Source organism: Thunnus maccoyii, chromosome 13 (genome assembly GCF_910596095.1).
Source record: "Thunnus maccoyii chromosome 13, fThuMac1.1, whole genome shotgun sequence".
Lineage (NCBI taxonomy): Eukaryota > Metazoa > Chordata > Actinopteri > Scombriformes > Scombridae > Thunnus > Thunnus maccoyii.
Window position 1 is genome coordinate 23,811,777 of NC_056545.1, and position 27,615 is coordinate 23,839,391.

The 27,615-nt window shown below is 37.2% G+C and overlaps 1 protein-coding gene across 16 annotated transcripts in view; it reads right to left on the reverse strand.

The window, feature by feature from the left end:
* The window catches only part of pcdh1a (protocadherin 1a), a 223,645-nt gene that overhangs the window by 89,597 nt on the left and 106,433 nt on the right, over positions 1-27,615 (reverse strand). For 9 of the 16 annotated variants that reach the window (XR_006099480.1, XR_006099481.1, XR_006099482.1 and 6 more), the window contains 2 exons: positions 17,926-17,990; positions 16,952-17,830 (listed from right to left, as the gene is read on the reverse strand). The exons of 1 other annotated variant lie outside the window; for it this stretch is intronic. Coding sequence is in view for 1 of the 15 variants with exons in the window: in XM_042430099.1 (XP_042286033.1) it covers positions 7,575-7,648 (74 nt within the window). In the remaining 14 variants the exon portion in view is untranslated. Of the gene's footprint in view, positions 1-4,248; positions 4,840-7,574; positions 7,685-16,951; positions 17,831-17,925; positions 17,991-18,086; positions 18,283-26,048; positions 26,131-27,615 lie in introns of those variants that run through there. 6 more of the 16 variants (XR_006099484.1, XM_042430099.1, XM_042430101.1 and 3 more) reach the window with 6 other exon arrangements.

The following is a 27,615-nucleotide window of genomic DNA, read 5'->3' on the forward strand; positions in this document are numbered from 1 at the left end:
GTGCCAAGTCTAAGTACAAGACCAGACTAGAAAGTCCATGCTTCATGACTCATGCCCAGCATGGCCATCACTCCACAGCCCCACAACCTGCAGGAGAAGCTCACCCAAGCATACCCCTTCACCTGGCAATGACCTCTAAAGATAATGGCTCTAAGAGCAAGGAAAGTGGTTCTCACTCCTGTCCACTGTGTCACCTGGGAGTCTGTTGTCATTTATGTTGGAGTTTCACTGATATGTAGAAATGTTGTGATTGATATCTATATCACAGTTTGTTTGTTTTTTTACCTAAGGGTCAAAAAATGTTTATAGACCAGGTATTCATCCAGGTATTCAGTTCAAAAGACAGAAGAGGCATATAAGCATCAAATGATATTGTGGGAAATGCTGGTTCTCCAAATTGCTAAATAATTTATATCACAATTTAGCCTTTTAATAATTTAAGAAAACTGTATTTGTTTTGTTGGAAAACAAAATATGCAAAAGAGGATAAAACAAAGATTTTGGATTTACAATCAGAATATTGGAATAGTTGCAACAACTTCCATAGGAAAAAAGACAAGACTAGAATTTCAATAATGGACACAGGCATAGGGGGATGTGTCCTCACACTTTGCCGTGGCTCCCTTCCCCTTTGTTCTGATCTCCCCCTTACCTCATGTTTCTACCATTTCCTCTACTGTCATTTTGAATGACAGTGAACTCCTAAAATTCCTCCTAGCAACTGGCTACAATCCTCTATCCCTGCACCTCTCCCTGAAGGCTCAGTGCCTGGTGACAGTACTGCTGCTCTGCTTCTCACAGAGAAGGTGAAAGACTTCACTGGCAGCTAAACACCAGTCAAACTGCAAGGTCTGATTGAGTCTCACCTGGAGCCCTTACACAGTGCACCACCTAACTGACCACACTGTTCAAGAGCACATTTCAACTTCTTCATGTCTATTATCATCGCCCATACCTGTGTCAAATTGTGCACAGTTGCCTGCACCCCTGCCTTAATGAGGCCAGGGGTGCTGACCTCAGTTTTAACAATGACTTGTTATGAAAAACTGGTGCCAACCCAGCTTAAAAAAAAAATCACACCCACTACTCCACCAACCAGAGTTTGCCTGCATATTGATAAGCAGAAAATGCAAAAATATCTATACCACCTTGGCACCTATGAAAGGATCCTGTTCTGATTTACAAACAATCATACCAAAACTACTCCACATGTGTTGTGCCAAAAAGCTTTTGAACCACAGGCAGTTGTCGAACTGACATTAGGTATGGTGACATATTATAGGTTGGCAGAAAGGGGAAAACACAAGGTTAACTGGTGCATCTTAAACTATGTGCTGTGAGATGAAGAAGTTATTGGGCACACTAGTGCCAAGCACAAAGCATCTACTGTATATCTTAATAGCTGTGTGGTTATCAAAGAAAAGCAATATATATTTGTAGTTAGGACCAGTAGATTGTGTTCAGTACAAATATCAATCACTGATGTTAATGATTATTAGGGGAAATATAGGGTGGAAAATATAGATGTAAAAAGGACTGAGTTTGATTGAATAAACCTTATGTGTAGGAGATACCAAAGCAGTACTTCAATCTGTCAGAAATTAGAGTACAAGAGTTTAAAGTGTATTTCATCATTTACAGTATTTATCACCAAAGAGAATAACATCATCAATCTATCATCATCATCTACAGTATTTCCTGAGTGTGACATGACCAACCCACTATTTTGTAAAAGAAAATAATTTGCAATCATTATCTTAAATGGTATTCAAAGAGAGGATATCATGTGTTGCCATTTTTGTATAAGATGTATCTGATTTTGGCTTAAAGTGGGAGAAGTAGAAAAATAAAATGAAAGTGTGTGGCTGCATACATATGAGTGTTGAACTAATACATTAAAAAGGGTATTTAAAAAATGAAAAACAAAATGACTGTGTTGCGGAGCGTGTGCGCCTGGCTCTGGTTACCATAGAGACAGACTACCTGCTGACTGAGTCAACTCAGGGACTGACTGAGTGACATTTGCTCTTTAAGTTGGCTGAGTCCACAGGTCCAGCAAAAATGATTCAACCGTAAAAACAACTGAGGCATGATTGTAAATTACTAATATGTCAAAGGGTTAGTGTTGTGTTGGGAAAATGTCATTAAAGTAAAGAAATAAAACTGATAATTTTGTACTATACTAATTGCTTGCTTTAAAGTAACTGCAGGAAAGATTAGGATCCAGCAGCAAATCCAGAACCTGAATTTTCACCTGTTACTTTGAACAAATCAAACTCATGCATTTCTGCTGTAGGATGTGCTCCTCCCTGCTTTGCTAGAGTGTTGAAAGATAAAGGATGATTTAATGATTTTCTCAACTGATGTGATTTGATATATTGGCTGACTCGATGCCTTTAGCTAGTATAACAGGTAAAATCCATTACTCTCTCACCAGCATGATTTATGATAGGTAGTATCACAGCCAAGGGTCTCCTCACAGCCGGTCCACCAATTGAATTTACTGCAAAATGTTACTCTACACATTTCTACTGACTGTACACCCTGGCCATTGGTGATGTGAAAGCAACGGTCTTTGCTTGGAAACACTTGATAAGGTCATTGGCATTAGAATCAGCTATTCATGTGGGCTGCTCCACACAAAAAATTCTGATGGGAGGGTCACACCTAGCACTAAAAGAAATCCCATTAAATACGCCGAGATCAAAGAGACTGCATTCAGACATTGCCAGAAAGTTAGAGGGTGATATCGACATACTGACAGTTCACACTTTATATTCTTTGTTTGTTCGGTGTATGTTACTAAAACCAGACTTTAGTTAGATTTCTTTGCAGCTGGTGTTTTAGTGTTTTTATATAGCAGTATTTTGTGAAGGTTCACTCTCTTAAGTTCAAATACCTGTTAGAGCAGTTGTATCATAAAAACCCTTTGCACCCTTTCCATTGATTTTATATGTTTACGAACTGGCAAACATTCAGCATCCCTTCAGCAACTCCAGTACATAACATATTGGATTTTATTGTACAATATAGCACTTAAGTATTCAGAGGAAGTCTGTAAAGTAAAATTGTGAAACTACAGTACCTGATTTCATGGCAGGTGATGATGATATATATTGGAAATTAAGACGATTGCCTGTTCAGTTGCTGCTTATTTATCATTTTACCTTAAGACAGAGAGGAAGACAGCCAGACAGATTCTTGATCATATCCCTAACCCTAACCCAAGAATTACTGTCAGAGCCGATTAATTCTGTTTTTGGCCGAACCTCCATGCACAACAGCTTCATAATCGACTGATCATCACATTCATCAGGTTTATGCTTTATAGCCAGTTTGTCAGATATGGGGTAAAACTGTGTTACAGGCCTGTTTTGATGTGGTTTGTTTTGACGGCCCTGTAGCCTACAGTGTGTGTGGGAACTTAGACCGACATGACTATGTAAAGCAGACTATTAAAATGTGCCTGGTGGTCGGTGGAGTGGCGAGAAACAACACCCAAGACTCTCACTGGAGAGCAGGGGAGATTACCCGTGTGGATGCGCTGACCAAAGATTGTTTCCCCCTTCAACTGAATGCACGAACCTCTAAATATGTAAACTGCCGATTAGTTAATAACACGGCAGGCTATACGTCGGAATTATTTGCGCAAAAATCGTTCCAAATAAAGACCCACTAATAAAGGCAATTAGTATGATGTTTGCAGCTAGTATAAAGAGATGGCGAGAGAGCGATGATACAAATGGATCACATTTTCTGCTTCACATAGTCATAATGGTAGCTATAATAAAATGCAATTAGCCGATCGCCAGTACAGATCACATTGAAGCGCACTCATACTGTAGCTGAAGTGCAATGATATGCAGAGTTAATGACTTAATACCATTACTCACGGAGGCTAGACCTCAAGCTTACTCGGATGTGTTTTACTTGCAGTGCATCGTCTTATCAATCATGCAGCGCATCATTATTATAAGTGACAGATCTAGACTGTTGCCTTTCTATCACTGTAGCCTGTCCTGTCAACCTGTAACACCAAGCAGCTGCTGTATCGGCTCGTCTATTGTAAAGTGCACGCGCAGACAACTTGTTGTATTAACAGTCTATTTGGATAACGGCCTGTTATTTGACATCACTTCAGACAAGTAAGAAATATTCTCTGAATAAACTTCATTCCAATCGGAACACACATCTTCAACAACCCAGTCAAACCAACTTTCTTGGTTAATTTTGCAGTAAATTCAGTACCTGAGCCAGAGACTTCTCTATGAGCGCTTGTCGCGTTGGCAATTCGTCCGCAGCTGATGTGTGTCCACCGGTGCTCCCAGAGGCAGGTGTCTAACCCTCAAACCTCCGTCACAGTGCTGACATCAAAATAACTTAAGCAGCCACAAAATCCATTCATAGCATTTATAACTTTCCGCATCAAAATTCAGGATACTGCATCCACCGTCGTCCGGCAGTCTTGTAGAGCGAATGCAGATTTCTGTCCGTGGAAATATTTTAAGTTATGAGCGGTTTGTCTTAGATTATTTTATGACAGAGCTGGAAAACGAGGAGGCTCATTCCACAGGGATAGCCTACAGTGTGCCATTTTCAATCCTCAATAACTGATCCCTGCCAAGATTTGCACTCGTTGGCGCATCCCTTTGGTCCAAGTTTCTCCAGCGCTTCCCCTGACAGAAGTAGCCTAAAGCGCACTCTAAGGACGCACTGGATGTCTAAACGATAGCATGATAGATGTCATTTTTGCACCGTTTAAACGCAATGGATAAGCGATAAACAAGAAGGCAATCTGAAGCATTTCCAGAGAGCAAGTGGTGAGATACTGTGGGTAGGTTAGTTGCTCCCCTCTCTCCCTCTCTCTTTCTCTCTCTTCTCATCAGAGCGTGGGAGGAGGTGGGGCTCCCATCCACCGCAGCACACAGCAACTTCACACTCAACATCACATTATGCCTGAGCTGTCTACCAGGAAATTGTATGATTCCTACAGTTTAAGAAGATCTCGTCAAACTGGGTCACCTCAAATAGGGAAATGAACCTTATTAAATCAGCATATCATGCGCTGAGCACGTCCTGCATTCATTTTATTCCTGCTGCAAAAACCATCGGCGCGTCTTTTGATATTAAAATGCACTGATTGTGCAACTTGTTTAAATTTGATGTAACAGGTAGCCCTGCACTGACAGTGTACTTGTTGATATGCATTCCATGTAGCAAAATGAGTGGCCTAAAAATGGAAGCTGGTTGGCCACTATTTATTCATTTGGCGCCACCCTCAGGCGGTTATTATAAGTAGTAAGGGAAGTAATACTACATCAGCTGAGGAAATTAGGGGAATCGAACATTGCTTGATGTTGGAGTGATGTATGTTATAATATGTTGGTTTCTTGCCAGTGAAGAAAATAATAATCACTATAAAGGCTTTGCTGTTGGTGTACACTGGAAGAAACTAGTTATGTCTGACATCATCTGTTAAAACTGCAGCAGTGTAATTAACCTCCCTCCCCCAAAAAACCCCAAAAAACAATGCTTTTGCTCAGGGCTATAAATCAGCATGGCTCAGCAGGGAGCGAAATCCATCCCACGCCACAGTTATTCGCTTCCTTTCTTCCAAAACACTGATGTCAGTGATCATAACTGCTTAAGCATATTCAATGGACCAGGAGCAATGAGTCAAACGCGGGTTTTGTCACAAAGGAAAGCCTTAAGCAATGTCCTCCGGAGAAAATTTGATTTCCTATCTTCCCCAGCCATTCTCAAGCAAGAGTTTATCAGTGTTTCCAGTCTGTGATCCTTTACTCCTCCCCCATCTCTCATTAGCTGCAAACACACAGCTGTTGGGTTACCTCTCCAGGGCTCCCATTAAGGGCTGCCACTCAGGCTTACAGTGTCCCTGAGCCAATCATATTAGAGCTCCCGCCCACGCACTGCCACTGCTATGCTACTCTTCACCAGCCATACTAATAACATTTAAATATTTTCACAGGTGGCCCATAAGTTCTCTCACAAGAGAGCAGGTAGAGAGACAGGAACAGAAGTTAACATTTATATGAATACTAATAAAAGGGAAAACCATATATTTAGGAAAGTGTGTGTCAGTTTCGCAACAAGGACAGCCAACCATTTGATTCAAATCATTATATGAGATTTTACATTTTTAAAGCCTAATGTAAAGTGAGACTTTGTCATTGAAAACTATTCAAATTCAGGTTTCTTGCCAGTGAACAGAAATTCAGTTTGATTATGTTTTGCTGTTTAATCGAATATTTTCTCAGCTGTTCAGCTTTATTTTATTTGTAACTACAAATCAAACTATAAAACACATCAATCAAAATCAGAACTTAAGACTGTGACTTACATTAACTACCTGTTTGATCAACTTATTATTGTTTCAGTCAGAGGATCTTTGTCAGGCATGTGGTATTCATATAATTAATTTATTGAAACTCATGCATTTCTTAAACTAAACAGTAGAGACAGACCAAGCCACAATTCAACAGTGGCATTGTCTGTTTCAGAGATGACAGAGTGTGGGCTGATATACTGCTTCATTTGATGTCTTTATTAGTGGCTGGTCTGTTTGATCCCCACTCACCTTTTCCTGGTGGCCATATTTGAATATGAGAGAGGCAAACGAGGACAAGGCAAGGGTAATCAGCGCATCAGAGGAAAGGCAGAGAAGGCCCTCAAACTCTACCAAATTCCCCCAAAACAGTCTGCCCCTCATATCTGGCCAACACATTGTCTGAAAGCCAGTGTCCCGAATATCACAGCGTCATACTATTTAAGGTTCTATCTGATTTTGTCAAATCTCAACACATTCAACAAGCATCAGTTATGCAAGCAAGTCTTTCTCAAAAAAAAATGTTTTTGAGATCCGTCTTTATTTTTGTCATTTGATGCTGAAAACTTTGAAGCTCAGCAGGCTTGAATGCTCTGAAGGCAGACAGAATGTTATAATTCTAAGCTCATGGTTTGTTTGCTATTGCAGCACAGTGTGTGAATGTGATCTGTATATATTTACATCTATTCTCTTATCACATACCACACCTAGAGCACCTTCTCTCCCCCCCCAAAAAACACACACACACACACACTTTCATATAGAGAGAAAAGACAAACACAGACACTACAACACACACACGCATACACATAGCACATATAACACAGGGGAGAATAAATCTAAAGATAGAAACAATGAGGTAAAAGAAAACAAGTTAAAAATCTGCAACCAAAGTTGTCACTTTGAAGAGTAAATCCACACTGAATGAGAGTGGGTAAAAAAATCTGCTGCTGCACTATTCTCTATAGGTACAAATGTTCAAGGATGCTGTAGCTCTGGTCACATCCCAGTCAGTGATGTCACAGCAGGTGTTTTTGACAGCTGATGGAAATCACCCGCTGTGACATCAGAGGTGTGGCCAGACGTGCAGCAACATTTAAACCCCCAGGCATCAGTGCAGCAGCAGTTTTCTGTCATGTGATTTGTTATAGATTTATTCTTTAAATGTCACCACAATAAAAATAGAGTCTGAGAAATTTCAGCCACTGTAGAGAAAAACTTCCTTCACCTTCCTTCTGTTTTCTTTTCACCTCTCGGGCAGACAGGGTTGAAGAATATGTTGCATTCAGATTTGTAGCACATCCACTTGTGGAGCAGGAGTACTTACAGATGGGTCAACTGAGGGATAGAAGGAGCAGTGTTGTGAAAAGAAAACTCCATGATTCTTGAACCGTTCAGCCCTGAGAAAAAGAGTCAGCAGTTTATGAAGCAAACTTTGATGCACTGATACAAATCTGATTTGCAAATACTATTCATCATTACTAAAATTAGGTTTCCAGTTACTTGTGAATCTATCCACATGTGAATAAATGTTATTATGCAGCACACTAGTTGAACTATTGATGGTGTCTAAGCATATGCATTGATAAAGTGCTGGCATTTATTCACAGAAATCAAAGTGTATCTGAAAATGGCAGTCCGGGAATAGAGCAATGACTGTAAACACTAATAATTAGTAAACAATGCCAAATTTAGATCTCAAAACATGTAAATGTCATCGTCCTAAATCTACATTCCTCTGTATCAGTATCAGTATCAGCACTTGTTGAGATTTCATCAGCAGTAACAGTTGGATCATCATAAAACCAACTCTCTTTCCTAGTGGGTTCAGTTTCCATTTCCACATGGCTAATATCTGCTTTAGTTCCATATTCTGGTGCACAGTTTATGAAACTACCTAATAATGTAATTGACTAAACCAAACTTTGCTTTCAACTGAGCAAATGGTTTCACAGTATTACAAAGAAACTGATTTCATTTTGGTATCACTAATTCATTGCACAACTTTAAACCCCACTTGGTGAGGAGAGTAGGAAGTGAGGATTATTTACAGTATAATGGGTGCAAAGCAGTTTAGCTTTGTAAACCTTCTTAATGAACACAGTGGTATATCATTGTAGAGGTCTGCCAAAATACTAATTACATTTAGTCTTAAACAAGAAAGATGCTAATTTCAAATTTGACAGCAGACCAAATACCTAATGCACATGCATTTTATTTTATTTGGTAACATGCTTAAGACATGTCTTAATTTTCCAAATGATATTATTACAAATCTCTCTTTAAAACTCTTCAAAACCTGTTAATCAGATGTTTTTCATGTCAATAAGAAAAATAGCTCAGAGATAAAAAAAAAAAAAAAAATCTCTGAGGGTTGACACGATGAAACAACTGAAATGTGTTAACGGACAACTGATTTCCAATAGCACACTGGCATCTGAAGAGATTAAAAAGAGATGTGTTTATAAAGCTGTCAGCACCACATGAACAGCTCATCGTCATTCCTGTCATGATTTAGCTCCATGTGTGTGGATGGGTGTATGTGTGTGTTTCTGATTGGCAGTTACAAAGGCTGAACAATTTATCCACTATTTCCACCAGCAGCTGTCAATTCAGTTATCACTTCAGCTCATGCACACTTGTTTATCTTTTCCAAACAATATCATAGATGAGACAGGTGGGGAGCTTAGCAGTAAGATAGGTACTTAAGTGTAAAAAAGGGAGAGGGAGAATAAACAAAAATGACAGTCAGTGAGGTAACAAAGAGCGCATGAGTAGGAAGAAAAGGGGTGGTTAAGGTCATGGTTAAGGCCATACTTACCAATACATTTATTCTTTCTGTACTGTGTGACGCTTGGCCCTGAAACTCCCCTTAGAGCATATCACTGTATGTATATGCACACATTTATTTTATGCTCAGCCTCTGCTCCAAGCTCTTATTAATGAGGAGAGCGTACTGCACAGTAAACACAATGGGCTCTCTAGCAAGCAGAGAGTATTAAGAGGTGGGAGGATCCGCATCACTCCTCCTTCTTGTAGAAAATGCAATATCTGAATTTGAAAAAACAAGGTGCTTTAGAAATAGTTCCTTCATCTTCATAAAACTGGACTTCAAACAAAAAGCTATGAATACATATTTAAAATTAATATTCTATGATGAGTATGTTGCACTGCAGGGGTAAGTTGTCCTGTTACTGTCATGTAAACATGTCTCTGTGTCTTATACTGGTGCATAATTATCTTTATTCCAGGTTCTATGCAGCAGTGCTGGATGTCAGTGTTTCTCTTATACAGTAGGTTGGGGGCTTGCAGAGTGTTTAACAATGCCAGGAGCTAAAGTAGTTTGCATTTCCTTTTTTTGCTCATTGTTTATGTTTGCCACTGGGTTTGGATTATATCCACATGATCCTGACAGTTAGGCATGCAACAACAGCAACAATAACATTTCTGATAGTGAAACAGTAGGCTTTAAACACTCCTGCAGTCATTTGCTGCACAGCACAGCTGCTAACCCCACACCATCTAAAGGAACTGGCAAAGAGAGAGAGAAAGAGAGAGAGAGAGCAAATTAAGCTACTTAGCATTTTGGTCTTGCTTTTTAAAAAGATTAAATTGTGTACAAAGTCATATATAAATTCTATAGATTTGAAAGGATTAGCAAATGGTAGCATTCATCTAGTTTTGCAGTCTAAATCAGGGCCTTGACTAATTGAATTGTGGATCGAGTCATTTTGTCTCATTTTCCAAACTTGTATTTTTCTTATTTACTATGCATTGTGCCAAACCTTTCAGTTGATTACAGCCTCACTCTAATGGCAGTGGAAATGTTTCAAGATTTTATCCTCTAGTTGATGTGATTTTAGGAAAATAACAGTGTTCTCCAAGCTCTTAGAATTCAGCCAATTGGATGGTACTGTACCTATATTAAGGCTCATAGCTAACTGAGAAACATCTGCAGAGCCTGAAAAGATTATTGAATAGAGAAAAAAAGGCACGAGTGTGTATTATGAGGTTAACAGACAACACATCTTGCTTAAAATGTCTATTTGCTCATACCAGTCCAACCCAGATGAGAAAAATAGACAGAGAGCCAGGTAGCACTCATAAAATAATACAATATAATAATAGAAGAGCAGGTTTGGATCCAGCTATTTTCTTGATTGAACAATACATTCTGGACTAACTATTAATGTTTATTTACAGTAACAGTGATGGACTTTAATATTTGGACATTAATATTTGTCCTGTGCATCATGGCAAAGGCTAAGCCGTATGAAGTGAGACAGGATTGATCAGTATTTGGTAGAAGCTGAGATACAGAGTTGACTTCCTGTAATTTGCACAAAATGCTGCATCATTCTTCTTCATCATATGATTCTGGTAATCTTATGACATGCTTGCGATTTTCTATGATGCCATTAACTCCCCTTATTATCTAGGTTAATACAATTCACAGTTCAATTGTAGATTGAATTCCAAACAGCTCCAATGTTTGAAGCAACTGAGTCAACTAGATAAGTTCACCTGACATTATCATAACCTGTGTGTGGATTTTTTTTTTTTTACTTACATTTTCAGACGCAAAGAGGTATAAAGAGCAATATATGAATAATATGCTTTTAATATAAACCATTTCCCAATGCCCGGGCACCAAATCCAATATGATTGAAAATCCAGTGAAAAAAAGATGATGTGTACGTTCAATGTGGTGAGATATAATATTCCATATAAAATTAAGACCAAAATGTCTTGGAAATATATGTGTTTCAAAGAGAAAGAGACCAGTAAACAGATGAAATGACTCTATATTAACTGTATTGTTATTTTCATTATTAGATGTTGGTAAAATATGGTCTTGCTTCCATGAGTTTAATAATGTTCAAAATCAGATTCTGGCCTTTAAAGTTTAGGCGCAGGCTACAGCAGGAAATCACTTTTTTATCATTCTCAAATTATTAAACTCAACTTAATGAACACCATATTTATAATACATATGAAATAATAAAAAAAAAAGTATGTTTTCCCATTTGGATGCATAACTTGTTTTTTGGTGATAACACTGTAGTCCTTGACAGCAAAACTAATAATCTTTGGGTGCATATGCACAGTACCAAAACATAGAGTAAGTCTTTTGTGCAGCTGGTCATTTAGTTTGGTTTGCATTGAAATCTCTTTTCGTATTATTTAGCTAATCAACAGTCTGTAACATAAAACAAATTCAATTGTACAAATGAGAACCATTAGTGGTAAAACTTTATTTAGCATTTATAAACACTATACAAACAATTTAAAAATGGTTTATAATACAATTTTGTGTGGTTGGAAACAGATATAAAGACATTTTTAAGTGTTCATTAAATGTCTTTGGTAACAACTATAGCCTCTCCTATGAAGCATTCATAACTGGTATATAAACAGTTAATGGATGCTTGATAACACTGTATAACATATTTGTAATTATATACTGTATTATCATATGGCTTCAGTAGTTTTAAACACATCTACAAACTTAGACCTGCTCTACATGTGTACAAAACAGTTAATAAGTGCTTTATAACCCATGTGAAAAGGTCTGTTCTTGGGATGACTTAGTCATGTTGTCCAGATAACTCAGTAAGCCTGTAAAATGCCTATTATTGTTAACACAATTTACTATTTTTCTGTCTATATGTTCCCCTGAGTGTGCACTATAAGTACTGATAAATGCTGTACTATAATGATTACTATAGTCTACATCAGCAGTGTGTGGTCAAAATCTGAAGTTTGAAACTGTTTGTGTTTAAAACTACTGAAGATATATGATTACAACTGCAATACAGCTTTTTCAAACTTTCATTAATTGTTAATTGTTATGTACAGAATTAGTGTTTGACATCTAGGCTCTGACCTCATCGCTCCCCACAAGGAAACATTGATGTCACACAGCAGGAAGTGGGGGACAATGATATTAACTTCCCCCCAAGGGGAAGATAGACTCAAGAGCCTACAGGTGGATGCCTGTGTAGAGGTGGGGCTTTTGAAATGCCATATGAACAGCAGCAACAGCAGCACCATAGCAGCAGGGAAGCATGTGAGCAGTGTGGCCGCAAGTATGCAGCAAAGTGTGAGCAGAGCAGTGTTGGCTTAAATACGCTGGGGTATAAGGGTGCATTGGATATATGTTACAGAGAGGGGGTGTGGCATGTGAGTGGGGCGGCAGCTCGAGTTGGGCTGCTTGAACTAGCTCATAGGTGTCACTTCATTTATGAATGCTTCAAAAGGGGAAGTTATAGTTGTTTTAGACATTAATAAACACCAACAAATGTCCTACTACACTATAGTGTGTTGTAAACAGTTAATTACTATTTATATACAGCTTATAAATGCTTGATAGTGGGAGATTAAAATAAAGTGTTGACAAGACAGTACAATATATTTATTCTTATTCTCTCTTGTTACTGAGCAATCTTAGAATTGTATTTTTACTTAGAGTCTCAAACAAGTATTACATTTTGTCCAATTGTGACTGCACATCACCATGAATAGCTGCACTTTCTAACCCATTCCATAACAATCTATTATAAATTGAAAAACCTTGTCCTTGGCAATACATCACTTTTAATGCTTCTCTTTGTCCAATTCAATGGATGCCTGTTCTGCTTCAGTTGGTGTCTAGACAGCTCACAGTGCAAAAGGGTTTTTAACAAGTAATCATTATTTATACTTTTTTCTCAGTATACAGACTTATAAAATAAAGAGTTCAGGAGAACACCTACAGTGTTTCATCTGTCAGACCTGGTGAGACTATTAAACGAGGTCTTCTGAGTCAACATGGGTCAGATCCACAGTAATTGTCAGTGCTATTCAAGTCATGCATAAAGTCACATTGAATTTTTAAGTGTGATTTAAAATTCATTTTGATTGTAATCCCTGCAGGAAAATAAGATCAATGTGGTCTAATGTTGCACTTAATATGATTATTCTACTTGTTCCAGGTTGTGATTTGGTACGAACTGTGAAGAGTTGATTTATGGTATATCTTACATCTTTATGCTACACCTCAAAACAGAAAGATGATTTGCAGGAGGTGAACATGGTAACAGTAACAATCTAATGCAATCCAATTACCGTGCAGCATAGACCATCTCTGTAAAGCTTATACTATTATTGAGATTGAGTAAGAAAGGTGTTGATTGGTCTCTGTGGGAATTGTTGATGCTGTTGTTTATAGTGATGCTGTATTGATTTTGTTTTTTGTAAGGCATTTCTATCATTTTGTCCACAACCTGTAGAATTTGTGGATTATGGATTTTTTAGAAAATGGAAACCTTCCTACTCAGGGAAGTAAGGCAAACCTGTAGTAGAACAGATGCTTATAGATTTTGACTCAACAATTGTCCAAAAATGAAAGTGAAGTTCAATCAGTCCTCAGCTTGAATTTGTTAAGCATTAGCAAATCTTTATGATTGCTAAAAGGTGAAACAATGGCACCAGCTATTCCTAAATTCTATAGCTCAAAGAACAAGAGCCTTGGTGTGCTGCCTTGTGTCACTAATGGTTCAACCATTTAAAGAAACTGTTTTCCTCTCAATACAAGCCAATATGGGAGACATCCAACACTAGAGACACAAATCCAGTATTTTTACTATTGATGACTGTGTTGGTAATAAAGCAAAAAGAAATAATATGAGAGCAGGCCTCTAACAGTACATACCCTTTTGGTCTTATAGGGCATTTCGAATGAAAAACATTCAGCAAATGACATCTATATAAGAATATCCACTGGCTGAAAATGAAAGAAATTTTTCTTGCTTTATTGTGCATCCAAATAGCTTCTTGAAAAATACAGAGGCTGGAAGCTGCCAATAGAATACTTTGGGGAAAAGAGAGAAGGCAAAACATCTGGCCTCCAAATTTTAATTAGACTTACCAATGGGATTTCTTCCGTTTTACGTACTGGGATATTTCTTATCCTTGAGGAATACTTGACAGCATGAAATAAATAAAATATAAACTATTCATTTAAAATGGAATACCATTGAAATTAGAAATCCATGTTCATTTATAACTCATATTTGACTGTCTAGAACAGCAATCCTAAAAATCTCCACATGCTGCAATAATAGATATTGCAAAGATTTGAGTTCACTAGTTTGCACCAAAACCACATACATATTAAGACTTAGACTTGGGGGAAATCATGATGTCTGAACCTTCACTGTAAACAAGCAAAGCTATTTTGTCAGGTTGTTTGTTTGATTTGAGATTTTATATGCTCAAATTAGTCTAGTTCAACTGAAGTGCAACTAGCACTGAAGCAGAAAATGCACTCTTACAGTATCTATAGAAAACACCCTAGAGTGAGTTTATATCACACAGGGAGGAAAACTGCTGCTTCACTGCTCTAAGTGGGTTTAAAGTTTGAAGCATTAATCTTTCTCCAAGCATTCTTTGTGCAGTCTCTCAGTCACCACTGTACATTGTATTTCAAGACTGACCAGCCCTGCCCTTGCAAGCTCAAGTAGAGCATACCTTTGAAAGGGGAATACTTGGCAAGCCTTACTATCATTTGGGCTAAAATTTGCAGGCCAAGTCCTGTAAGTTTTTTCTGCCGACTTAAGCTTGGACGTATAGTTTTAAAAAAACTAATTATCTATGCCCCTTGTACTTGGTATAGCCTGCTAAAAGACTTAAGACAAAAACAAAGCTTTTTAAAGCAGTTATCAAGACTGTGATTCAAGAATATATCAAAGATGTCTGATGCTTTAATGGGCTGAACTTTTAATGCTGAGCTGAACTGAATAAAGCTGAGTTTTGCTAAGAAATTGGTGTTTGTTTTGACTTGTGTACTTGGTCATAATTGTAATAAATATATATATTTATATATAAGTTTTATTCGATTTTCTGCAGGGACAATGTGCCCCAATATTAGTGTTCTACAGGGGCTGTGACTTTTTGGTTACGACTAACAAACTGGTGCAATATGTGGGCAGGCACTAAAATAGTTCCTTAATATAATGTCAATTCCGCTGGCCACACAGGCAGATAAGCAGTTGGGAGGCATGATTCAAATCATTGGTTTACGTATGGAGTAGGGGTGTGCCCAAATACAAATACATTATTTGGCAAAGCACAAATAGTGGGTTTTATACAAATATTTGTTTGATATAAATATTTTAAAAATTATTGGTTTTTGGGAAGAAAAAAACAAAAAAGTCAAATACCAGCTTGCAGGTCGGTTATCTCAGTCTCTCTCCTCTGCTCTATCAGCAGGTCTCAACGAGGGGAGTCACATCCACCTGCTGCATGATGCACATTTCCTAATTTGGACATTAATCTCGGAGTTGGGGTTTTTTTTGCCAGAGATAAAGCTGAGCTACCAACACACAAGAAGTGCTCCCAAGGGACTCTCCATAACCTGTTGTTCCCCTTCTCCTTTCCACAAAGTTAGGTTGTAAAAAATAGACACTAAATGAAAAGTGCAAAACAAGAATTGCCTTTGAAGGTCTTCCCTACATATTACATGATGTGCTGTCTCTGTGTTATGGGTGTATAAATAGGTAGAGGTCTGTCTGCAATGAAGCAATGAGTAAAATTTGAGCTCAGTAGTCAGCGCAGTCATCTATGATCTAGGAGACTCGTTTGGGGACCTCCATCGTAAGGCAGCTTATTCATGAAAGCTTATTGTATATTTCTAAAATTAAACGTGTAATAATAACAAAAACAGGACAGGACTTTCTACTTTTATTCAAATACAAATACAAATAATTTTGCTGCCTAAACAAATACAGATACAAATACAAATACTGGGCTCTGCACACTCCTAGTACGGAGTACTGAGGTCAAATGACTACTTGTTGTTAATTTTGACATATAAGCTGTTTGCCATCACCACAACTGGACACATGAAAGAGAGACAGCTTACGCTAGTTAGACCTTCTTTCTTTAAGGTGGGTCGAACATAGCATTAAATGTACAGGAGCAGCAAATGACTCAGCAGGTATTGAAACAACATGAACAAAAAGTAGCATTTAAAGATCCCCTCCAGACATGTTTGAAGACCTATAAAAATACTCTGCTTTAACTAATAATTTTTGTCTGATAGGGTTTTAAGTGGGAATCAGTGACATTAGCATACCTGACTAGCTTCCAAATTACAAGTGGAGTACAAACTTAATTGCATGATTGTTTTATATATTGAATGCTGTAAAGGCACAAACATCTTAAATTACTAATGGTACATAAACAACACTGCGTGTGCTTGTGGAATGTTTGTAGGCTAAATACTGTTGATCTAGGAGTTCCACTCACTTGACAGTCTCCTATAGTAGCAACCCCAGCTTTCAAATGGCACTTAGTATTGCATGGGAAACAACCTTGCAGAGGCCTGAAGCTTGGACACTGGCTGTGTCCGAAATTGCTTCCTCACTCATTCACTTCTCCTTATATAAAAGACAATAACTTACTCGATAGTGAACAGTAAATTGAGATTTTGAAAACGTACTAATCATCATTTTGCATCATCACTGACAGATGTGGAGTCACTTGGTAATTTTCAAATACATAAAGTGTGGGGCATTGCATTGTGGGACTGTTAGCAGAAAGGAATGTGCATGCCATGAACACTACTGTTTTTCATTCTGTTTAATTTTTGAGGGCACTATCTAGCAGTATATACAGTATACACACTCAGAATTCAGACAATCAAATAAAATGGTGAAAGATAGATATTGTACACTCTATAGTAAACAGAGTGATTCCACAGACAGCCACTGTTAATTGTAGTATCATTATGGTTTCTATTTCTTCACACAAAATCATCTTAAGACTCTCATCTTGGACTTATCTGAAAAAAAGAATTTTATAAAAACTGACCATAAAATGTCAAACAACGATAAAATAGTTATAGAAGAATAAAATGATTTAACTATATACAAGTTTCTCTGTGCATAGACATCTAATGATGAAACTAGAGGTGCACTGACTTCACCAAGCTCCCCAGGTAGGATGTTCTCAAAGCCTGGGGGCCTGGAAAGCAAAGACTGAATTGTCTTTGGTCTTTAGTCGAGGCTACAGAATGGCCAGGGGGGTCCTGAGGCTGTCAGGTTACATACTTGCTCAGGTTTAAAGATCAGAGCTTTACTCAGACATAGCACAGTGTTAAAAGAATCAGTTCAACCTAAAATCACTAACAAAAGATACTAACACTAACAGACAAGCACACCAGAGAAGGTAAATTAGAGGTAGTATGGTCTGACATGTGTTTAGTCTTCTTCAATAGCCTAGCAGCAGATTTTGCCACAATCTGGAACCATGCCACATTCAACCGAGACAGGAGAGAAGTGCATGACAGTTGTTGAAAAAACTATAGTGATAGTGGTGGTGCTGGCTCAAAGATCATCTGATGTGGTGTACATTTTAAACACAGGATCCAGAAATGCTGTTCCAACACTTTATTATTGCAATCAATGGTGGACTGAATGGGTGAACAGCTGGATGATTCTTCTATACAAAGGAAATATTAAAAGAAAATATTAGAAATATGAATAGTAGCAAACAGTTTAATAAATTAGGTAAATTAGGTTATCATTTGAACTTACATCATAAATTCATCCACAATCTGGCATTTCTCTTCTCCTTATTTAACATAGGACTACACAGGAATCTAGACTAATACAATACAACACATTCTTTAAAGCAATACACGCCATATCAACCAAACAGAATCGTATATGGGTGAAACATCCATATTGAAACTCACATCAGTTCTTTCTTTGTTCTGCATGCAATGGTTTGAAGGGAAAAAAGGGGAGTCACAGGCCTGAGGGGTGGAGTTATATAACGTTGTGGGAGGGTCTAGTCAGGATTGGCAGTCTATGCAGAGGCAGGTGGGGTTGTGACTTGTGATTTGACAGTTGTCAAGGTAAGATAAAGTGTATAAACACTACATAATTCCTCCCCCCCCCCCCCCCATTATTTAAGATGTGTTTGTCATTTTGAGTGTGTTGCTCATGTTTTACATATGAATGCTGTATAACTCCTTCATTCTGAGATGCAGACCTGGCAAAATGAATGAATGGCTAAAAACTACAACAAACTGTGGCAGTTTTAACAACTTCTGGTTTTTAAGTCTTCCAAAATGAAGAAAATTGCTTTATGTCATGGTCAAAAATACTGTTTATTCGAGCTGTTGGTTTATGTAATAGTCTAATTTGTGATGTAGCAATGGAACAGTGAGTGGTGTATTTATTTTGATAAATATTCTAATTGTTCCTGTCAGCTAACTTAAAATTAAAAATCATGCAGGTCTTTTAATGAATTTGTGAATGCAGATGAGGCATTGCATTGTATATTCTGGATGTTTGTGTAATTAGTAGTTATAATTGTGCCAAGAGGACTTTAACACTTGAGAAAATGTTTCTGAATAAAATATGTGACAACTTAATGCTAGCAGACATATGGAGCAAAGTATAACAATATTTAAAAGCTACAATTATTGAGGCGTTTCTGCATCACTGCATTGTGAATATGATAGACCAGAGATTGTGGTCATTTTAACATAATGCCTTAAAAGTTTTGGTGCCCTCAAATTTCAACAAAGATGACAAGTTTATCACACTAGTTGCTTTTGTTTGACATGAGAAGCACATTTTCAAATAGCACAATTTCAAATAGTTTCAATACATTATTCATTAATTTCCCTGCAATGTGACAAAGCAGTTAACAACAGCAAAAGAAACCAAGTTTACTAGAATTTCCACCACATCAGGAAAATGCACGTATGTCAATACAATTATCTGTAAGAACTTAATTTTCAGTGTTTACAGTACATTCATAATAAAGAACAAGCTAATATCCTTAACAGAATTTCAACATAGCCATTAAAAACTGTTATGTCTCCCTTGTTGTTAGCCATTTCCTTGCTTGCTCACTATTTTGCCTCCAGAAATTCAGTGCTGCCCCATTTCTTTTGTTTGTCTGCTTTGTTTTGTTACCATATTTGTACCCTTCCTTTTTCACTTGCTAACCTTCTGAAGTGCAAATGCTTTGAGACTTTTGGGACAACCACATTTAAAGAAATCATAAAATTCTGTCATATATGACTGGCTTCACAGGAAGATTCCAATAGACTTTTTCCTGTAGCGTAAAGCTGGTGGAATGTTAAACTACGTGTTATGTTAAAGGAGTCATTTCCAGTGACAAACCCACAAAAAATTTTCACCCATCTCTGCAATCACAGCGAAAAAGCTCAGATAAACCCACTGGATGCTAACTATCCAGAACCAAATGGCAGACAACGTTAGCGAATAGCTGCTTCACTACATTCAGTAGCTATGACCCAGTTATGTTTCTCACAATTTAGTGAAGATCAACACAGTGCTAGAAGGAGAGAGACTACTGAACCAACATTCATCAGATCAAGTTAATGCTAGTGTTTCTCCATGTGTCCTGGATTTGTAAACAGACAACTGTTTGCTAATACATTAGCTACAATGACTTAGTATGTGAAATGTGTTTGATTTTCCACCTCCAAATGGCCAAAAAAAAAAACCCAAAAAACAAAACAAAAAAAACTCATTAGTGAAGCTAAAGTAGTTTATAGTGAATACTGAATCAGTAGCATTTCTTCTTTAAAAGAAGCAAACAATATATTTTCAAAGTTTCTATGGTTACGGACCTAGAATTGACCTCAAGTTAAGCCTGACATTGGTAGTCAAGGGGCTGTTGGAAATTTGCATGCACAAATACTGAGGACTTATGTATTCTGAGCAATCTTGATAATGATCAGGCAAAGCAATGTAGAGATGTGGCTCACTTCCTCTCTCTGGAAAATTGCTGCCAAGTTAATTTGCATGTCATAGACAGACTTCTGTTGATAAGCTGTGTTAGGGGCATCCAAACTGTGTCTCCTTTAGCATATGGTGAAGACTGGATCAGGAAAAGAGGAATGTGTTGACATCTAATCTCAGTTGCCTCCACTGTATTGAATGCGCTCAGGGAAAAATAGAGGTTTGATATATTAAAATGAAAGTCAAACTTTGGACAGATGGTGACACAAGAGGAACTGTTGTTAATGTGCATACAAGTTGTGTATCTACTAACTGTAACTACACAACAAATTGAGAAGAGTTACATTTTAGGTGAAATTTGAGCAAAAGTACAGTTAATTATATTCTGGATAGTCAAATCCTTTATATGTAACTCTAAGTTGACAAATTTGGTGTCAAAACCAAGTGTAAAAACAAAGTGTGCAGACTTTTTTTACCTTGGTTTTAACTTTACATTGTTCGGTAAGTAAATGAGGTACTTTCTGTTAACGTCATGTTATGATATTGACATTTTTCTTCTGGCACCTGGCCTTTTTTCATTGGTGAGCCACCATTACAGGGTTTTCCCTGCCTATCTAACTCAAAGGCAGGCCACCTGTGTATTACTGGCCACAGCCTTTGTGAAAATTTCGGCATGTGATGCTGACGGAACGAAAGAAGTGGAACTCAACTGCAAGGGCACTGCAGCACCCAGACAGTGCACAGGATGCACACACTAGAATTATCTTATATTCAACTTCAAAAAAGCCTTGCTTATCGACGTTGACTTGTCCAGCAGCAAAGTGCAACATGTGTCTCTGGGAATTGTGAAACCAAACACAATCTCAAAGATGTTACCTTTGTGTTTAATTAGGTGTTGATATATTGCCTGTTTTCTTTAGTTTGTGTTTCTTTGCACTGATCACATACAGTTTTCTAGTTAAGAGTTGTATTTTATTTAGTGTGTGTAATTTCTTAGGTGCCCTCTATGATATAAAAATAAAACTTTTCTGTGTCTAAGGTTCTCTTTAAAAGCGGCAGATGCATTAATATCTTCTCCTGACATTTCTTGTGGTAAGTTACTTACTTTATAGAAGTTACGTGATATTGGCTCAAACTGACTATTCATTTATTCACTTTAATTACATTTGGCCAGAGGAATTGGGCAGAAAGCTAACCTCTCATTAATTTACTAAAATGCATGCAGAAAATGCTGGCAAAGGTGGAATATGGAGGAGTCTAAAAATACATTAAAGTTCTACAAAGTGAAAACTGTGATTTCCTCCAGTTTTTTCAAGGTTTGTATCCATATATATTTTAAACTAAAATTAATCACTCAAAAAGGTGCATTTACAAGCCTATATTACATGGTTGATATGGTAGCTTAAGGTAATTTCTTTTTTTGATTTTTTTCAAGGTTCCCACACATTTTTACAAGTGAATTTTCAAAACTTTTCCATAGCTTTTCCATAATATTTTACCCCATTTCCATGACATTAAGCAGTTTAAAATAGGCCTAGCTATCATAGGGCGCAATACACAATACAACTCCATTACCCCTAACCCTAACCATCTCACTGCTCATGCCTAAAGCTAATGAAATGGGTGTGTCGTGTGGTAAAGTGGGTGTGTTGTGTAGAAACTGCAAGTCTGCAGATAGACCTAGCCTACTTGCATGCACCAGGTGAGCAATCCTTATTGGACTGAATAGGTGCCATCTTTGATTGTAATATCCAGATCTTATAATAATCCTTGGTGTAAAGCAGAAGCATCGTGCCTGCCTTGAGAAGCAAAAGACTCTTGCTATGAAAAGTCTCTCATGGATGAACCTGGTGAAGTGAAAAAACAAAAGAGCAAGAGCTGAGGCTGATGCCAAAGCCCTGGAGAAAGCAGCAGGTGAGAATGCAAACAAGACGGAGACTACTAGCAAACTTGCCTTCATCGCAAAGTCCAACAGACACTGCTGTTCAGCCAAAGAAAAGAAACTAAGTCTGCTGGACACCGAAAAGCAAATTGATGAGAAACTAAGAGGAGTGAAAGAATGAGAATGCCCAATTACCAGGCACAGTTTAGTTTATTTTTAATTACCACAGTTAATTGTTGGAAACATAGCCCATCTCATCAGGCATTACTTGAACAGATTCTCCATGGGAATGAACTGAAGCACTGACTGCTGTTCATCTTGTGGTGCTCCTGTACCAGACAAATGGTGCAATTTCAATCATTTGGTATATTATTTTACCTGTTAGGAAGTTAGATTATCACTGTGCTTCCCAGGAACACACAAGTTTATTTGTTTATTTTATTGATTCCTTCTTTAAGCAGGGGAATCCTGCACTTAATGTGAAGCACAGTACTTAAAGGCAGAACTAACTACTCAATGAATTAAACATTCAACGTTCTTAATACTTTAAATTGGAAATGCAGTAATTGAGTATCCGATTACGCTTGTCTCAAAATAATTAAATGCTATCTCTAACTTCTTCAATGTTTTGCTTTCTTGGGTATTCAAACATTGTAGCACTTGGTTATTTGTTTCAAAGATCTGTATGCTCTTGAAGGAGCGGTGGCTATTTGAAACATATTGAAAATACTAGCCTGTTTTTTTTTTTTCTTGCCCTGCATCCATCCCGGAATGCATTATGGAGAGTGTGCAGTTTGCACGACCCGATGTTCAGCAGAGATTTGTTGACTTGGACAAGCTCAAACTGAAGTAAATCGAAGACTTTCCAATTTACATTAGTCCGTCTATTGATAGCTGCATAAGGTTCTTCATTCTGGTTTCAGAGAGCATATTTTGCATCTACTCTACGATTTGCTGGGCGATTATGTCCCCTAGGAACTCCAAGCCTACATGATGGGTTTTCACTCCCCCCCCCCCCCCCCCCATCCCAAATCTGGATGTGCAGGTTCATCTGTTTGAGTTGGAGACCTTTGTTCAGGCTTTCTTTGAACATCATCACATAACCAGCCTGTCTGGACACCTCTCTGACAACAAGCAATTTGAAGTAGGGCACAATTCCAAATGTGGCGAGGTATGCACACTTTGTTTCCCCACAACTATTGGGGAAACAGCGACAGCAGCTGCTATTCCACTGTCAGGAAACATAGCTCTGAAAAGCTCACCTGTGTTAGCAGACAAGCTGTATGAATAATGTAAGCCCATTGTCTTCAGTGCCCACATAACTTCACCTGGTAGCAGATCATTGAATATGGCAATGGATTGGTTGAGCATCGGTTGAAGTTGTCTCACAACTATACCAAAGCTTGCTGTGCTGTTAGAAGTGGTAACATCATCTGGCCTGGCTACGGCAGGCATCAAAAATGTGCTGACGCTGTCAGTCTGTGGAGCAGCCTTTTGGTTTTCTCGATGCTTTTTCCCTTTGGCAGACCAGAGCTGTGTCCCCCATGTTGCCAACGTCAAACCTTTTGGTGCAGAGCCTATATCCAGCGTGGCTAGGGTCTGCCTCTCTCTTGAGTCATGTATTATATTCGTCATTTGAAAGCCATACATTATTAAATGCGCACTTTGCAGATAAGCAAACTGCTAGTGCTTGCCAACTTTACTTGCTCATCAGACATTTCTGCTGCCAACTAGCTGCATACCAATGTGCATTGCATGATACTTGTGAAGTTACAATGGTCACACAGCCTGTGCAGCGCAACACTAGATTTTAAATTAGTAATACATGGAATATAATTTGCATAATGTTAGGCATGTTTTGGGATTTTTATGAACATATTTTAAACAATAGCCAAAAACAGTGTGTATTCAAAACTTTTCCAAAACATTCTATTAATTCCAAACCATTTCCAGGTGTGGAAAACAGTTTTTCTAAGTTCATAACATTTCCAGGAATTTCATGACCATGGGAACCCTGTTTTTTTTGATAACTAAAGCTATGATTTATTTAATGTGGTCTCAAAAAGGGTAATCAACTCAGATTCTTGTTTTAAATATCCAAAAATATGATTTAATCATGTCATGTTGTCATGAATTTTTTAACACTTTTCCCACTAATCAGTATATGAAAATATATATATTTTTTATCCCTCTGGGGACCAATTTTTAGATCTTGAGACTATTACCAGCTTCATTACCAGACCCCTCAGCATCACCAGCTTCTTTAGATTCAACTATTATCCTCTCATCTATAAAGAAACAAGATAGGCACACCTATTATAATTATCATTATTATTTGTATTACTGTCAAAACTAAACATTTTATTTGCTTAAGCATGAAGCTAATAGTTTGAGAAAAAATGTTTTTGCAGAAGGTTAATACTGTTCTGAGGTCTAATCCAAAGGGTGAAGAAATCTTCAAAGAGTATGACAAAATTAAAATGTTGTCAGATGCAACACGTACATTTGTACATAACATTCTGATTGCAATGACAGAATCATATGAGTAAGAAATCACTTAAAATGACCAAGGAAAACACGCATGAATTGGACACAAATGTGACCCTTTATCCATATCTCCAAGATCCATACTCAAAAAAATGGATATTTAAGTTTTAATGTCTCTTTGACATCCAAAAACTTTGTAGTACTTATGTCATTAGACCATATTTTTGATTAATATTTGTAATGTTTTTGGTATGTGTGTTTGTGTGTTTATTTGTGTGTGCATGCATTCATGGGCAGGAACATTACTATGATCCTGAGACCAATACTGGCTATCTTGCTTGGAGACTCAAGACAGTCACCTATGATGGCTTCTGTGGGCGTTCCAGGCATAATTTTCAGGACAGCCCAACAACAATCTTTGTTAACTGGTGAACAGCTCTTCGGTGAGGAGTGCAGGGAAGCTCCTTCTATAATTAGACACTCGACAGATAAATCCATGGTTAAAGAGAAGATGAGTGCCACCTTTGAGTACAGAAAGAAGCGGGTTCATGACCAGGATGCAACATCTCCAGTCTTGGATATCCTCCCTCATTTCCTTGACATACCTGGATTGTAAGTATATGTATAGATTATTTCATAATATTTTCAATATTTGAAAATTTGAATCCTTCTAAATGTAAAGCAAACGTAAGTAATTTGTATATGGACATTGTTGAAGATTGACCAGGATTTTTCCATGATGCTTGGAGACTAAGTATCTGGAAAGTTTCTTGCAAAGTGGCCATATTTAAAGCACAAAGACACTGAATGCCAGAGTCTTCCCTTAAATCTCTATGTTGAGGAGCCTGAGGCTGAGAATGACCGTGGTAAATATGGAGTTTCTCTGCATCCAAAATACACTCAGTTGCCTGTTTTAATAAGTCCAATATGCAACAGCAAACCAAAACTAAATTAGCAATCCTGAAATAAATGACTTCATCTCTATCGTCATTTGAATATTAATAACAGTTTCAACAAAAAACTTAATAATTTCAACTGGAGCTGTAGTCTCCTGGTCAACTGATCGATAAGTTGGTCAATATGCTCTCATCCAACCAAATTCTCATTGGTCGAATAATCACCGTGTTACTTTCATAAGGAGAAAAGTGCTACATCAATAACCTTCCAGGATTAATCCATTATTTCCTGAGGAGGGAGGGACAGACTTTACACAAATTACTTGTGAAAACGAAGGTGTGCTGTAAAAAAAAAAAAACAATGTGCAGTAAAAAATAGCCAAGATTAGCTCAGCACAGGCAGCCAGCCATCTTTTAAGATTTGTTAAGGTATGTACCATCAGCTTTCTGTACTTCCAAAACCATCATTTTTGTGTGCTGCAGTTGTAAGTGTGAAGTGTGAATTGCAGGTTGATGTAGGACTGCAAGAAAAATAAATCTTACTGCTTATCTAGTATGTTACGCTAAGTATATATATATATATATATATATATATATATATATATATATATATATATATATATATATATATATATATATATATATATATATATATATATATGAATCTGTGTCATTTAAACTACAGGAAGCAGCCAGCCTCACTACATTCCTGGAGAAAGGTGATGCAAGACAGTCCTTCCTCCTCTGCATCTGTGAACAAAAGAAGAAAATCCAAAGGTTCTTCATTGTTGTGGACCAGAAAGCTATCCTATGCAATGCTCAGACATCGATGGTTGCTTTTGATGGGCTATTCAAAGCTCACAATGTCTTCAGCCTCTCTTATGATGAAGCTCTTTTCAGTTTCTACACTTAAATTCAAACCACGGTGTACAACATTGATATCGGAAACGCAAAGAAAAGCCCACGAGTCAAGGAACTGAGAGCACAACTACTGCGAGAGCATTAAAATGCCACCAGTTCACAAAGGTCAGAGCACAGTTAAAAAAAACTGTCTGAGAATGTTTGCATGTTTTGTTTGTAAAACACACCCAAAAAGTGTTCAGTTCTTTGTCAACCTTTAAAATTTCATCACGGTTTATATCTACCCAAAAACTTGTGTTTGAAAGGTGGAGAGCAAGGTTGTTCTTCATCTTTTTTACATAAAATGGCTTCAGAAAGCACCTTAACCCCTTAACATTCCTTTAAATTCCTGTAAAATTATCCTAAAATACCTATCCAAGGCATACCTAAAGTAAATTTAAAGCTGTGCTTGAACCATTAGGAGTACATGCATAGTATTAGTCTCTTTTGAAAGGTAACACTGAAGATTTTTCCCCAACAGTCAGAATAATATATATATATATATATACACACATACAAGCATATGTACATACATACATACATATACACACACACACACACACACACATATACATATATACATACATATATGTATGTATGTATATATATATATATACATACATATATATATACATACATATATGTATATATATATATACACATACATATATGTATGTATGTATATATATATATATACATACATATATGTATGTATGTATATATATATATATACATACATATATGTATGTATGTATGTATGTATGTATATACACACACACACACATATACATACATATATGTATATATACACACACACATATATACATATACATATATATATATATATATATACACACACGCATATACACACACACACACACACACACACATATATATATATATATATATATATATATATGAAATCTCATTGTTTTAAGAGGTTTGAGGGTGGTCCTTAAAAAATAAAAAAACAAAAACAATTGATAGCTTGGAAGGTAGAGAATTACTGTATGAGATATTATATTTAGACGCATGTTCAGATGTGTCAACTACAAGTTGGGTCAGAAATTATGGCACTGAGTACCAGATTGATCTATTTATATGCACTAGAACATCCCATGACCTACCTGTGTTCAAGAAAATCTGCAATAAAGCAAAGCAAAAGCAAAACAGCAGCAATAACAACAACAGCAACAATATAACAAACAAAAAAAAGCATAATGTTTGGCTTAGATTTTCTTATTGCAGTATGCATACATGTAGGTGTGTGTGTGTGAGTGTTTGTGTGAGTGGGTGGATTTTCTCTGTGAAAGATATGAAGGGGAGAGAGAGAGC